The sequence below is a fragment of the Dicentrarchus labrax genome, unplaced genomic scaffold, assembly GCF_905237075.1.
Source record: "Dicentrarchus labrax unplaced genomic scaffold, dlabrax2021, whole genome shotgun sequence".
Taxonomy (NCBI): domain Eukaryota; kingdom Metazoa; phylum Chordata; class Actinopteri; family Moronidae; genus Dicentrarchus; species Dicentrarchus labrax.
The window spans coordinates 9451545-9467058 of NW_026136715.1; the positions used below are offsets into that span (position 1 = coordinate 9451545).

The window sequence follows — 15514 nt, forward strand, 5'->3', positions numbered from 1 at the left end:
AAACAAGTATATGTTATCATTCTTCCTTTAGACAAAATAGACAATGTGCTGCCAAGCTATCAGTCTTTCCTTCTCTCAAGGAGCCTTGAGCATTTGATCATATTACCCAAATAATCTTTTGCTCTAATTTGATACAGCTCCTGGAACTCATCTGCATGAATAATGCTGTTTGTTCAACGTGAATAAAGCAACAGAGAAATTAAAAGGGTAAAGACAAACCACCCAAACTTTTGATATCTTTTGTGAAAGTGGACAATAAATAGTGTTTATATACACTTTTTACTGTTTGTCTTACAGTTGTTTTAGTATTTCCCCATCATGTGTATTTCTTCATAAGCAGTGATCAATACATCCATCGAAAGGCCTAATTTTAAAGACAAATAAACACCGACTTGTAAATGAACTTCAGACATTTATTTAAATAAAGATTTAAAGAAAGTAGCATATGACAATAACAAATACAGAATTCAGTCAATAACTTAAGCCATAATAGGCAACTTGACACAAACATCTTGTTTTGCTTCAGTAACATTCATTTGGGGGATTTCAAATAAAACAGTTTCATGAGGAAGGATATGTACAACAAAACAAGTTCTGTCTGTCAAAAAAAAAAAAACGAGCGAGAGCAAGAGAGAAACTGAAATGACGGCTGTGTATTGACCCAAATGGAGCTCGTTTTGGATAGCACAATGCACCAGACAGGAATGAGAGGTGATATAATGACTGAAGCAGAGCTACAGAAGACGTGTTTTTAGATGGCGTGCTGTTTTCCAACAACCCACTCGTGGATTTTCACCAGCGTGGGGTCTTTTAAAACCACGTAGAGATCAGGGAGGCAGTCCGCCGCTCCCTGAAATGTCCAGCCGTCACCTTCGCAGTGAATACGTGGCTTTTTGTCTAATGCTACAAATTAAAAAAAAATATATGAAACAAAAAAAAAAAAGGTGAGGCGCCCTCTCGGAGAACCATCCCTCCCTCTCTCCCTCTCTCTCCGTGAGGCAGGAACCCCGCTCAGGCCTGCCCCCTGCTCACACTGTTGCTAGGCAACGCGTAAAAATTCCAGTGTTCTGTACATCGAGAGATCTCCGGGCTTCTCGGTGCAGACCTACTAATCATCAAGTCCTCCATTAGCTGAGCTGTCAACAGCCCGCCAATGCCAGAAGACTCAAGTGAATACAAGAACAACATCTACAACAACAACAACAAAACAAAAAACCCCCAAAAAACACCTAAAAAAACAGCCACAAGCAAGTAGAAACATCCAGAAAAAGAAACCAAAAAAAGGCTATTTAATAAATGGAAAATGTAGAGAATAGTTTTCAGGGAAGTTGCAAAAATAAAATTTTAATCTTTTTAAAGCATAAAAAGAGGAAGAAGGAAAAAAAAAATCTTTCTCCAGACAGGACCAGCCTGTTTGTGTTGATTCACCTTCTCACCGATCATCTCAGGGACATTTAATATTTAAAGGTCCAGTGTGAAACATTTAGAGGATCTATTGGCAGAAATATGAATATTCATAGGTATGTTTTCATTAGTGTATAATCACCTGAATATAAGAATTATCAGTAGCCCAGAACGGACAAACCAAACACTGACTGTAGATAAACTTCACAGCCCACTACTCCTCGATCGTCAAATACTGACGCGAGTGGTGTTCAGTTAGTTTTTTAATCTGCAACTTCACCACTAGATGTCGCTAAATCCTCCACACCGGTCCTTTAATGCAGCGATCCAGGCTGGAAATGATCTTAAGATAACTGTTAACAATGAAAAATTCAGCTTAACTCAGCACCCGGAGCTTGTTGAAGCGCTGGTGAGCCGGGCCCCGCATAAACACGTTTACAGTCCAAAGTTCAAAGTCGAGGACTATTTCTCTTTAAATATCGATGAGGCACAGGATTCAAAAACAAAGATTTCTAAGACTCCTCTACACTGAAATAAATCCATCCAGTCTGGTTCGTGTGAAAAGAAATCTTTGTTCTATTTTTTAAAGACTAAGAAAAAAAAGATTTTGGAACATGTATCAAAAACTAATATCCATTAAGCAGCTCTTAAAGTAGCAGGGAACAGTGAGATGATGTATCATTAATGTAACATCCCTAAATCAAGCCTTGTTGTTAATAACGTTGAATAATTACGACTGCTGTGGAGACGGGTGATGAAAGGGGGGGGGGGATCTGACAAAATCATACTTAGTCTTTACATGGCCGAGGCTTTTGTGTTTGTTTTTTGTCACAACACGTCCGCCCCAGACCGTTTCATGGCTCATGCATGTGAGTGCTGAGTCACATTGCGCTCCTTCAGATGTTACTCTCAGTTCATCCTCCCACTGCCTTTTGCAAATGAACACTCTTGCTTGCCAAATCCCCTCCCTTCTCTCCCCCTTTTTTTTCCTCCACTGTCAGCTTTAATTTCCAAATGAAATACTGTGAGGGGTCAGTGTAGGGGGTGGGGGGTGGGAAGAATAATTTCTTCAAAGATCGCTGTTTTAAATTCCCAGAGCCGCATTTCTGTAGGTACCACTTCCTGTCACTGTCCGATTTTACATTTCATCTCGTCACTCAGCCCCGTATCGTGACCTTAAAGAGACATTCAAATAAAGAGATGGATGGGAAAAGGGCCGCTATCAGAATTTCAAATGGGTCTCATCAGGGTAATGCAGTCAAATGCAGTGTTTACAACCACTTCCCCTGTAGAAAAGAGGAGGCACTGACCTTATTTAAGCTACATCTCTCACTTTAACCTTCATGTGAGGAACAGGTTTTAAGCCTTAAAGTGCCCGTTACGCGCTCTTTGTACAGGTGCATTTAATTCATCAGGAATATTTTCAACATCAAACATTTTTTTTCCCCCACTCCGTCTCTGCACTGTGTGCTGGTGTCATGATCAAAGGTTCAGTGTCAGAGTTGAATATAGCGAGTGTAGCAGTTGAAGTGGTTGACCGGGAGTTTTGGGGGAGGATGCTGCAAAGGAGAGAGAGGCTTTGCAGAAATCCACATCATTGCTCTCTTTCCCTTGCACACCCTGGACCCCCTGCTGAACCATCTGCAGGTCCGCCTGTCCGTGCTTTCATGAGCTCAGCAGAATTCACATGATGGAGCAGCTCTTGGACTTGTCCTTGCTGAAGGTGGAAGAGAGGAGCTCTGTCTTGCTGGGCAGGTGTAGGAGTCTTTTGGAGAGGCGGCGGACGGGGCTGGGTTTGTTGGCAGGCTGGAGTTTGTTCATGCAGGCCAGAGCCGCGGTACGGAAAACACTGTGGATGCTCTTCTCTGATGTGAAGGCTGAGCACTCCAGGTAAGCCTCTGCTCCGAGCTGCTTGGCCATGGACGAACCCTACGACGTGAAAGGGAAATATATGCGTGTGAAACTGATTATGAGCTTCAGCTTAAAAAAAAAGAAGGGGGATTTCTACCCAGTCTAGACAAGAGACAGAAGCCTAAATAGACGCACAGAGTAAGAAAGAGTAGTCGTGGAACAAACCTGTTCATGGGAGATGGGAGTTTGTTTCTGATTGGACAGCTCCATGCGCGTGCATACGTCTGTGCGCAGGTCTGTCTTGCAGCCTATTAATAAGATCCGTGTGCTGGGACAGAAGTCCTGGATCTCCGCTTTCCACTGCAAGGAGAACAGAAACAGTTGTAAGTATTTGTAAAGAGTCAATATGTGGCAGCTTGTTGATCAAGGGGGACAGACCTGCAACCAAGTAAAATTAAGTTGTAAGTAGGGATGTCCTGAGTTTCTTTTTGACCCCCAATCCGAGTTAATATTGGGTATCTGTCAATACAGAGTCCTGATACTTGTATTTTCCTATAATTCCTATAAAATGCATCAAGAAAAAGATGTCTGCATTGGAGCTGATTGACAACTGATGTAAAACAGAGGGTCAGGTCAGTGAAGCTCAATATAGGCAATACCGATCAGTTAAAAAAAAGCCTTGATACCCATCTTTGGGATCGGATGGAGACATCCCTAGCTGTACGATTGAGGTGATGTCAATACCTTCTTCAGTGCACTGTCGACTGTGTCTGGTCGGCTGATGTCAAAGCATAAGAGCACTGCGTCTGAGTCGCTGTAGCAGAGAGGTCTGACGTTGTCGTAGTATGGAGACCCTAAAGAGAGAGAGACAGAGTAAGGTCAGGACATACATTTAATCATTTATTATGTAGCTGAAGGACAAGAAGACAATTTTATTAACCTGTGATTTAGGAAGGTGGGCACTTTGTTTAAAATACTTTTAGTCAAGTTTTTCCCGTGTTAACAAGCAAAAATAGAAACAAAATCTCTCTTATGGTCTCAATCCAGCTGACACTATTATAATGTTCTATCACAATCATCCTCCTCACTTTCACACAGTACAAACACAAACAGTCACATACACCCCTGCCAAACTGATAAGAGAGCAAATCGTTTCACTAAGCTTGACGCCTTCCCACTGAGAGGAATTTTTCCAGTAAAGTAAACTAACTCACTGAGTCAGAGGCAGTGCAACTCTGCACCAATCATGTCTTTCCATTATTAGTCAATAGCAAACTTTTGTTTGAGTAAAATAAAAACTAAAAAACTACCAGATGTCCTGTGAAGCTAAATTAACATCATAGGATACTCTTTCCATGAGGTTTTGTTTTTTTCTGTATTAGATAGATTTTCAAATAGAGATGCTACGTCTGAGCAAAATTTTATTCTATTATTTATTATTTATAGCAATTTTAATCTATGCTTGTTAAATAAAGTCTTTGTATAAAAATATTCTACATATACTGTATGCAAATGATATGATATGATATATACAAATTATAGCTAAGTCAGTGAAAAGTACATATTTTAAAGAAAAGTTTGACATTTTGGGAAACTATTTAAAAAGGTTAATTCACACCATAATTCTTTTATACGCAAGTAGCAGTTGCAGCTACTGAAAGTGCTGCAGTAAGACCTTCCATTGTTTCCAAGTCAAACATTTGAATCGTAGTTGCAGTGCTGCCCAAACTTTACACTGTATTTTAAGATCTGCAGTTGCATATAGTGGCAGGATGATGTGCTACAGTACTTCAAATTGATGTTTAAACCTGATTAGCTAATTATAGGTCATGATTTTTGGTCCTAATGCAAATTCTGTTGGAGAATTTCACAGAACTGTAGTTAAATCTTCACTGATGCACCACCTGATGCCGTCATATTTTATAGAATTGTTGAGACGTCAAATGTGCACGAGTCACCCAAATTCGGTTGCGACCGCGTGTTGCCTCAAGAGTTTTAAGCAGATTGAAGCAGTCACACAAAAGAGAGAGAAAAGATACTAGAATTAAGCAAAGAGCCATAAACGTCGCTACAGGCTCCATTTAGACATCAGTTGCAGTATATCATCACTGATCATGCACATTTCTGACACTAAAACCAATGCCTTTATTAACCAGTAGTAACTTTTCTTATCCAACATTTTCAACCTCCCATTTACTCCAATAATAAACCAACCCTAACACACACTATTCATCACCTCACTCAGACAGTCCAACTTGATTGTTCATAAATGCGACACCTTAGCCATGAGAATGTGAGTTATGGTGTGAAAGGAAACATATTTGTCTTAAATTTTTATTAACAGCACAGCTATATATGTTTCTTTTTAACTCTCAGGAAGTCTCCTGTGCTAAAAAAAGGCTGACAGGATGTCCGCTCTCTATTGTCTTCCCTCTGCCACCTAATCACTCCCCACACAGCAACACTAGATTTAATTTCCTACCCCTGTCCTCAGGGGCCAAATGTGCACCAGAAGATTTCCTTGCAAATATAAAGAGGGTATAATTATATCAGGAATAGATACTTCTAATAAGCTTCTACCGGAACTAACTAACAATCATGTTGTCTTGATGAATTTGGCAGCCATTAATGAGACATTAATGAAAAACCACCAAGAAGCACTCCCATTCACGGCCCTTCTGGTTGTTAACTCAGTCTGAATCTTTTGACTTAAACCTGTAAAGTAGGACGACTTATACAACGAACGTCCGTCAATAACAGGTTTTTTTTTTAGTGGGAATCAAAGCACCCGTCACATAACTATACAGGGTGATGTAAGGCTTGAGAAAGAGGAGGCAGAGAGATTTAAAGAGGACACAACTTCTAGCACCCACCACCTCCCACACATAAGCAGCCCCCTGCCTGGACACACACACACATATACACACACACACACACACACACACACACACACACACACACACACACACACACACACACACACACACACACACATATATGCACACACACACTCAGCCCTCTCAGTTGAGCAAACATTTGAAACTGCCCTCTCTACTCTAAAGAAAGCAAATGGAAGGAGTTGGACTCGTCCTCCAAAAGACAATATAAGACTGACATTTTTTAAATTCTTTCTCAACATTTAATATTTTTTGAGTAGCATAAAAAGGGAACTATACATACATTTAATTCTACAACCTTGCACTATCAATAACAATAAAACAACCTTGAATCCTTTAAAAAAAGCGTGTGGTTCACATAGAATAGAGGTAGAGAACATTAAACTGTCTTCTCACATCAGTTTTCTATGTGAAAGATTAAAGTAAGACACCTGCAGCCATGTTATTAGAGAGGAAACAATTAAGTCATTAGTTGATTACAAGGAGATACATTTTAATTACCAACTGATTTTAAAAAAAGGAACAGCGTGTAGGATTTAGTTGCATCTAGTGATTGCAGATTGCAATCCCCTCGCATTACCCTCCCCCTCTGAGTGCGAAGGAGAAACTACAGTCTCTGTCAATAGATCCACCTAAATGTCACACACTGGACCTTTAAGTAGTTTTTTTCAAGCAAAAATATCAATAACATTCTCTAGTTTCAGCTTTTATACTTTAAGAATTTGCTGCTTTTCTTTATCTTAAGTGATTATAAACTGAATAGTTTTGGGTTTCAGAAAACCAGACCTCTGAAGTTGGGGTTTTTGGGTTCATGAAACTGGGATTTAAAGTGTTTTTCCACTATTTTCTTACAAGCAACTAGTTGTTTAATCAACAAAACTATCAAATAAATCCATAATAAAAACCACCTTTAACTTGCAGCCTAAAAATGTTACAAATAAAGACAATAAAGAGAATGAAAGAAACACAAGGACTTACAGGAACTGTTTGTTTGTGTGTATTGCAAATGTAAATAGGTCTTATGCAATGTTTCCTCTGGAAAAGGGTGACTGTCCAGAAAGTTTTTTTACTCCGTGGGAGATAAACACACAAACCTACATTAGTTCACTGTTGGTTTTCAGTTACATAAGACCTTTTTTTTTTAGGCGGCACACACCATAAGGCAGTGAGGAGGTCATGCATATCTCTTCGCTCAGTATCCCTCACTTGTGCCTTCTGTTCACAGTGATTGTACACACATACACACTCTCAGAGACTTCCACCCCCTGCGTGGACGAGGCATCCCCCCTTTCCCCTGTGAAACAACCCCTCTGCGGGCCAACTGGCACTGCTTAACTTCCTCTGAGCACAATGCCTCGGCCAGCGCTGTTATGAAATAAATCCATACAGGACCGGGCAGCTTTTATTTGCCCGTATTGATCCTCTAGTATTTATATAAGTTTTCTATAGGTTATTATGTCAGTAGGCCGGTGCAATTAACCTAAAATGTTTTCATAGCATAGGGTGGTCACAAATGTTTAAAACATTTTGGATCCACAAATCAAGAGGAGGGACACACTGAACAATTATTTTCATTATTGATTAATCTCCAGATTATTTACTCGATAATTTTTTTTTGTCTGTGTCTGGGAGTTGTGTAAAAGGTCATAGTGACGTCTTCAAATGTCTTGTTTTGTTCGACCAACAATCCCAAAGATATTGAGTTACAATCATATAAAGCAGAAAAAAATATAAAATCCTCACATTTAATGAGCTAGAACCAACAAATTCTTATTCTATCATCAAAATAGTTGCCTATTAGTTGCCTGTCGATTACTGATTGATTGATTTTTTGACTAATCATTGCAGCAAGTGACCAAAATTACTTCCCTACTTCTGCTTTAACCTTTGCTCTGTTTGTTGAGTTTTAAAACCAACTTTACTGGATAAAATATTCAGTTTTATCCAGTAAAGTTGGTTTATTGGATAAATATACACCTCTCTTGTGATCTTTGATAACTCCCCCCCCCAAAGGTCAGAGGCGTAACATGAACATCATCCCTGCATACAGTAGATTGTAAAAAGTAGTTTATCCACTCAAAAAAGTGATCAGTCAGGTACACAAGACAAACAAACTACCATGTATCTTAATCCATCAGTCCACTGACAACAACAGTCAACAACAACAATCTTCTTATTCATTTTTTTAAACAACTTTACTTTGTTTCCTTCTCAAACGTGAGGATTTGCTGCTTTTTTTCTCCATTTTATCTCTTTATAACCTGAATATCTTCTTGATATAGAACAAGGAATTTGAAGGCACCAGCTTATCGACTTTGAGAAATAATTATCGGTTATTTTCACAACTTCAAAACGATTGAGCGATGAATCGAGAAAACAACTGGCAGATTAAATCGATAATGAATTAATTGTGAGTTTCAGCCCTTGTTGAATCAACAATATAATACAAACTACATGAAGCTCCAATGATACTACTAGTAACAGTTTAAATCTTATAGATCAGACTGAAATGCAGTCGTCATAACTAAAAGACAGCTGTTATATAATGTATATGTGAATATAAACATGTATCCCAGTGGCCTAATTTAATATTGGGGGACTACAAACTTAGCATTAAGCCTCTAACTGTGGCCCCAATTTATCTTATTTCATTATGTATTATTTTCCACACAATGCTGTGGATTTTGGGTGCCGGTGGCTCTCTGGGAAATTCACACTGCCTTGTTGCTGACCTGCCCCCAAATCCACCAAAGAAGATCTCCCAACAGATTTCAGACCAGTGGAAAAAAAAGCTGCTTAACTGCATGAAAACAGGATCGACAGATAGCGATGTCTGGGTAAACAGCAACGTCACTGTTTGTAAAACAGTGAATGAGATGGAGCCTCATTTACAGGTTGTTACCCGACTCCAGGCTGACTGTTGTTGTTGGGAGGGTAAACAAGTTTCCACCAATCCACCCATGAATACAGCAGTGAAACTACACCACTCATTGACTGTGAAAAGCTTGGGGAGGGTTTTAAATTGGCTGTATGTCAGAGATAAGAAGGGAGGAGAGATAACAGCCCTGTGCCTTGTAAAAAGGTTAGTTTTTATTAAACTGAGAGTAAGTTTAAAATATATAATCAGAGTATGAATCCTCACCTGATGTGTCCCAGAGGCTGAGCTCAACACGCTGGTCTTCAAGCTCCAGACAGGCGGTGTAGTTCTCAAACACAGTTGGGACGTACGTCTAGAAACGGACAATAAAAAGGGAAAAAAGAGCTTTTTAAAACTGCAAATTTACATGGAAATGTAAAAACTAATTCAGCCATCCACTCCAGTGATTGAGTTACTGAGTCTGATCAACAGCAAAACGTATTAAATATATAATTATATAAAATGAAAGACAAATTCATATTTGAGAAGGGGCTGTTATTTCCAAAAAGATGAGCAAAATTAACTTTTCAATCAATTCATAGGTTGTGCAACATATTAACCTAAAGTATGACCAATGAGGTTCCCAGTCTGTAAGGACTGTATGCAGCTCTGTCTACATTTACTAAACTAAACCTATAAAAATAGAGCATTTAGTCAAATATCCCTTATAATAATATAATAATACTATGAGCTGTGTGGCATCGTGGTAGTTAAAACATATTAATGAGCCTTCAACAATCAATAAGATGACTATAAATTAGTATTAAGTATCACTGGTGTACTATAGGTCTCTAACACAATTGGAAACAGAGAAAAGTAGTCCTTGAGAGACTAGTAAAGTCCTATTTATTCTGCGGGGGTGGGGGGGTGGTCAATTAAACATAACATATAATTAAAATAATCAATATTTTTCAGTTCAGATATAAAAATAACAACTAGATATTATAACATTTTACAGAAATGTGTTACCTCTGGATAGCAGTCCTTAGCCAGGACCTGTAACATCGCTGTTTTACCGCATTGGACGTCCCCGACCAGCACTAGTTTACACCTCGCGACGAACGGCTGCGTGAGTCTCCTTTCCTTCATGATCGATCAGAAACAGCACGAGACACACAACTGCAAATAATGAGCGATAAAGTTTCAATAAATCCTCTCTGTGGTCGGCAGCGTGGCTCTCTCCGTGCAGGCAGTGAGTGAGTGAGGCAGCAGGCAGCAGTCAGTCAGTCAGTCAGTCAGTGAGGGAATCACTGCGGAACTTTATATTGTCGCGCCAACCAATGAGCGCTGCGCAGTGCGCGAGGCCGGAGGAAGAGGAGGAAGAGGAGGAGGAGGAGGAGGAGGGCATTATTAGGTAATGTGGATGGTGAACTGCAGTGACATAGCCAGTAGGGTTTTTTTTTATTTTATAGAAATACTCATGTCTTTTGGTGGGATGTAACTAAGTACATTTACTCAGGTACTTAAATACATACATATATGTAAAATATTTATTTATTTCATTTGCACCGTGTCTACTGTCTACAAATGTTTGTTTATAGATATGATATAACTATATAACTGTACATATAAGTATATAGATACTATATATAGTATCTATATATATAGTATCTATATACATAGATACTAGCTATATATATATATATATATATAGATACACTATAATATAATATCTATATATACTATAGATACACTATATATAGTATCTATATACTATATATAGTATAGTATACATAGTATATATATATATATATATATATATATATATATACACACACACACTATATTATAGTATCTATAGATACTATAATATAGTGTATATAGTATATATAGTATCCTATATATATATATAGTATCTATATATATATATATAGTATCTATATATATATATATATGGATACTATAGTATAGATACTATACTATACTATACTATATATACTATACTATAGTATAGTATATATACTATATATCAGAATCAGAATCAGAAATACTTTATTAATCCCAGGGGGAAATTATTTTTACAAACTCCAGATATACAAACAACATATATTACAAACAAATATATAAATATATATATAACTATATATAAAAGATAAAAGATAAAATGTACAGATAAAAGTATATCTACTATATACTATATATAGTATATATACTACTAGTATAAACACTATAGTATAGTATCTATATATACTATATATAGATACTATATATAATGTGTGTGTATATACAAGAAAATTCTTGTTCTTGGCCCCAAAAACCTTAGAGACTCATTGTCTAAAGATATAGTCACTCTAGATGGCATTAACTTGGCCTTTAGCACCACTGTCAGGAATCTTGGAGTTATCTTTGATCAGGATTTGTCATTTAACTCCCACATAAAGCAGACCTCTAGGACTGCCTTCTTTCATTTACGTAATATTAGAAAAATTAGACACATCCTATCACAGATGCAGAAAACTAATCCATGCATTTGTTACTTCAAGGCTGGATTACTGCAACTCTTTATTATCAGGTTGCCCCAATAAGTCCATTAAAACGCTCCAATTAATTCAGAACGCTGCAGCACGAGTACTGACAGGAACTAGAAAAGAGATCACATCTCTCCTGTACTAGCTACTCTGCATTGGCTCCCTATAAAATGTAGAATTGAATTTAAAATACTCCTCCTCACCTATAAAGCTCTTCATGGTCAGGCCCCTTCATATCTTAAAGAGCTCATAGTACCCTATTACCCCACTAGAACACTACGTTCTCTGAATGCTGGGCTACTTGTGGTTCCTATAGTCTCTAAAAAGTAGAACAGGAGCCAGAGCCTTCAGTTACCAAGCTCCTCTCCTGTGGAACCAGCTTCCAGTTGTGGTTCGGGAGGCAGACACCCTCACCACATTCAAGAGTAGGCTTAAGACATTCCTCTTTGATAAAGCTTATAGTTAGGGCTGGATCAGGTGAGTCCTGAACCATCCCTTAGTTATGCTGCTATAGGCCTAGACTATCGGGGATTTCCCATGGTGCACTGAGCTACTCTCTTCCTCTCTCTTTCTGCACTCATTCATGTCCCTTTAATGCATGTTACTAACTCCACTTCTTCCCCGGAGTTCTTGTGCTTCTCGTCTCGCAGGTTCTCATGGATCCTGGTGGAGCCTCCTGCCATGGTCCTGCTTGACTGCCATTGCCAATACTGTTGTTGCTGTGCACCTGTCTGTCTGTCGTCCTCTCTCTCTCTCTCTCTCTCTTCTCTCTCTCTCTCTCTCCTCTCCTCTCTCTCTCACCCCAACTGGTCGAGACAGACGACCACCCACCTAGAGCCGGAGGATCTGTCCTAGGTTTCTGCCTTTTAACAGGCAGTTTTCCTTGCCCTTGTCGCCAAGTGCTTGCTCATGGTGGTACTGTTGGGTCTCTGTAATTAATGTTAAAGAGTTCGGTCTAGACCTGCTCTATTTGAAAAGTGTCCTGAGATAACTTCTGTTATGAATTGGCGCTATACAAATAAAATTGAATTGAATTGAATTGAATATATACACACACTATACGTATTATCTATATATACATTATAGTATCTATATATACTATATTATATATACCATACTATAGTAAATATAGATACTATACTATAATGTGTATATATATATATACCCACTATAGTATCTATATATACATTATAGTATCTATATATACTATATTATATATACCATACTATAGTATACTACAGTATGATATATATATAGTATAGTATATATACTATATATATAGTATACAGTATACTATAGTATCTATACTGTATTGTAGCTTTTATTCCACTACATTTGTTTTACAGCTGTACACTGTGATTGTTGTAACTGATTACATCGAACATTTTAAGTGACACTCACTCAATCCTGTGAGTTAAAAAACATTATTGATTAAGCAGCTTTTACTAGTGATTTTAGGTGAGACTGACACCGACAGACACATTCCTGATAAAGTACTTTTTAATATTGCTATTTTGTTTTCACAGTACAAATAAAGATTAGAAAATAAAGTCTGTGTCACTAGCAAAAGCTGCTTAATCAAAAATGTTTTTACTTAAAATAAAAATAAAGCTTTTTTTTTAGCTAAATTAACTTTAACACATTAGTCAATTAACTGATAAAGAAAATTATTTATGCTTATAAATGTAGGACACAAAATAAACAAACAAACAAATAAAATAAGGAATTTGAGGTTGCCAGGCAACCAGCAGAGATTCCAGGAAATTGTATCTTCTCATTTTGGGCTCTTGGAGAAAAAACTTGTTTCCCAAAATGTTGAACTTATTCCTTTAAGGGGATTTTTGTCCTCTCTGTGGAAACCTTGATGTGTCTCTGGTTATAGGCCATCTCATCCGTTATCTGAACTTGTGTCAATAGTACAACTGGTTGTGTTGCAAGTAGCTCAGATCAGAGGTCAGAGCTTCAGCGTCATGTCATTTTGGTCAAATTATAAAATGGTTGAAAATAACAGTATTTATTTAAAAAAAAAAAAACATTACACAGAAATCCAGCTCATCAGAATTTAGAGAATATGTCTAAATGTCTCTCTAGTGTGTATTTTAGTGTGTTTTGTGTATATCTGTGTGATACAGCCATGTGAGGCTGCATGAAATTACTTTTTACATGAAACATACGAGTGACTGTATGTGTACATGTGTTCATATAACCTTTATATAAGCCAAGTGTTGCCTCCCAACTCCAGATAGATGACAGATGGCTTCATCAATCTGAAGTACAACAGAGAGCGTTTCAGCCATTTGTAGAGGAAGTGGAGCATGGCTAGTTGTGCAGAACATAAATGGAAACAACCGCTCAACTTGTCACAGGCTGTCTCTTTGATGTCATTAATGTATAGCGTGAAACCCTGAACGGGGGGACACCACATGCACCTGCTGCCTGGTGCGGAGAGAATCAAGGTATACGGTTTCCTCTCAGTCTTGCTTGATTGAAATGTTTTATCTTCGCTTCCTCCCCTCACACGCATGTACTCCATACTCTATAACAAAACTTAATGCTTCACTCCCTCATGCTCCATTTCTCCTTTTTAGAGGTCTTACTGTATCTCTGTGTGACTTTCCAAACACGGAGTTGCATGCAAACCGTATATAAAACAGTGTCTTAAAGGCTGCTGCCTCCCTTCAGATTTAATTTGTCTTTTTTATTTTTTTATTTTATTTTCTTCTGTTTGAAACTCTGACGTGGTGCCCGAGGGTACCTGTTAGCTCGCCAGTAGTTCAGGAAATGTTTTCCCATGCCGCTTGTAAGGAAGTGTACAAATGGGTTCCATTTCGTCAAAACTTTTAAATAATTACTGATGTTTTTATTAATTAAAAACATATTTTTGTTTTTGCCTTCATTACATTTGTTCTGAGTTTAAATTCATTCAATTTAAGGTCCAGTTTGTAACATTTAGGAGGATCTTTTGGCAGGAATGGAATATAAAATTCATAGTAATGTTTAAATTAGTGTATAATCACCTGAATATAGGAATTGTTTAGGGCTGCATGATACAGTAAAAACTATAATAAAAACAAATATAAATTCATGTAATTTTAGTGGGTTTGCACCGGTTTTCTAAAATCTGGAGAACAACATTTGTAGGTAAGGGCATCTCTGCAGAACTACAACTACAACTGGAATAAATGCACATAAATACAGTACATATTTTACACTTTACAGCCCAGTCTCATTTCCAGATTGGCAAAGTCAGATGCGAGGGGTGTTCAGTGAGTTGCAATCTGAAACTTCACCGCTAGATGCCACTACATCCTACACAGTAAATTTCTCATAAGATGCTTAATGATCTACATGTTGATTAGTGAGTTAAAGAGGGGCTGGTAGACATATTCCTTTAAGGATAAATTTTACACCATGTGGGTCTTCTTCATGGTGATGGGACTAACAGTGAAGTTAACATGTCTTCGATACTTGGAATCACATGATCAGACTGTGGTTGAGAGGATTTCCACAGACTCGTGTGCAGCCGGTATTTTACTGATGATAGGCGACAGGTGGCACACTTTGGTCATCTGAAGATGCAGTGACTTTTATATCATCCCCAAACTAAAGACTCCTCGTGTACAGCTAACATGATGACCTATAGTGCTGGCCAACGTGCTTCACGTGAACCTGATGACTGTCTGACCTAGATTTATCTCAAGTTACATTTTCACCCTGTGTCACCTCACCTTTTAGTGCGGTGTATATGTGTGTGTGTTTATCAGTGGACATTTGCAAGCTGTAAGTATCTGTTATAATGGTATACTTACATATTTGCATGCATGTTGAGCCACAGGAAAACTAGTGTAACAGTTTAGAGATGACCAGTAATGCAAAGGTTGGGAGCTACTGTCTCTGTACACAGTGGGAATGTCAGTATAGAGAGGCAGACAGCGGGTGTTAATCACAAGACAGGACCCAAACAAACAACTAAAAAA

General features: G+C 38.0%; 1 protein-coding gene across 1 annotated transcript; it reads right to left on the reverse strand.

The window, feature by feature from the left end:
* Positions 1-399: 399 nt before the first annotated feature.
* On the reverse strand, positions 400-10311 carry LOC127376790 (rho-related GTP-binding protein Rho6-like). The gene is made up of 5 exons (XM_051424046.1): positions 10039-10311; positions 9295-9382; positions 4000-4109; positions 3481-3615; positions 400-3333 (listed from the first exon to the last, which is right to left on the reverse strand). The coding sequence occupies exons 1-5, from the start codon at positions 10156-10158 to the stop codon at positions 3088-3090; spliced, it is 699 nt and encodes a 232-aa protein (XP_051280006.1). The 5' UTR covers positions 10159-10311; the 3' UTR covers positions 400-3087.
* Positions 10312-15514: the final 5203 nt, after the last annotated feature.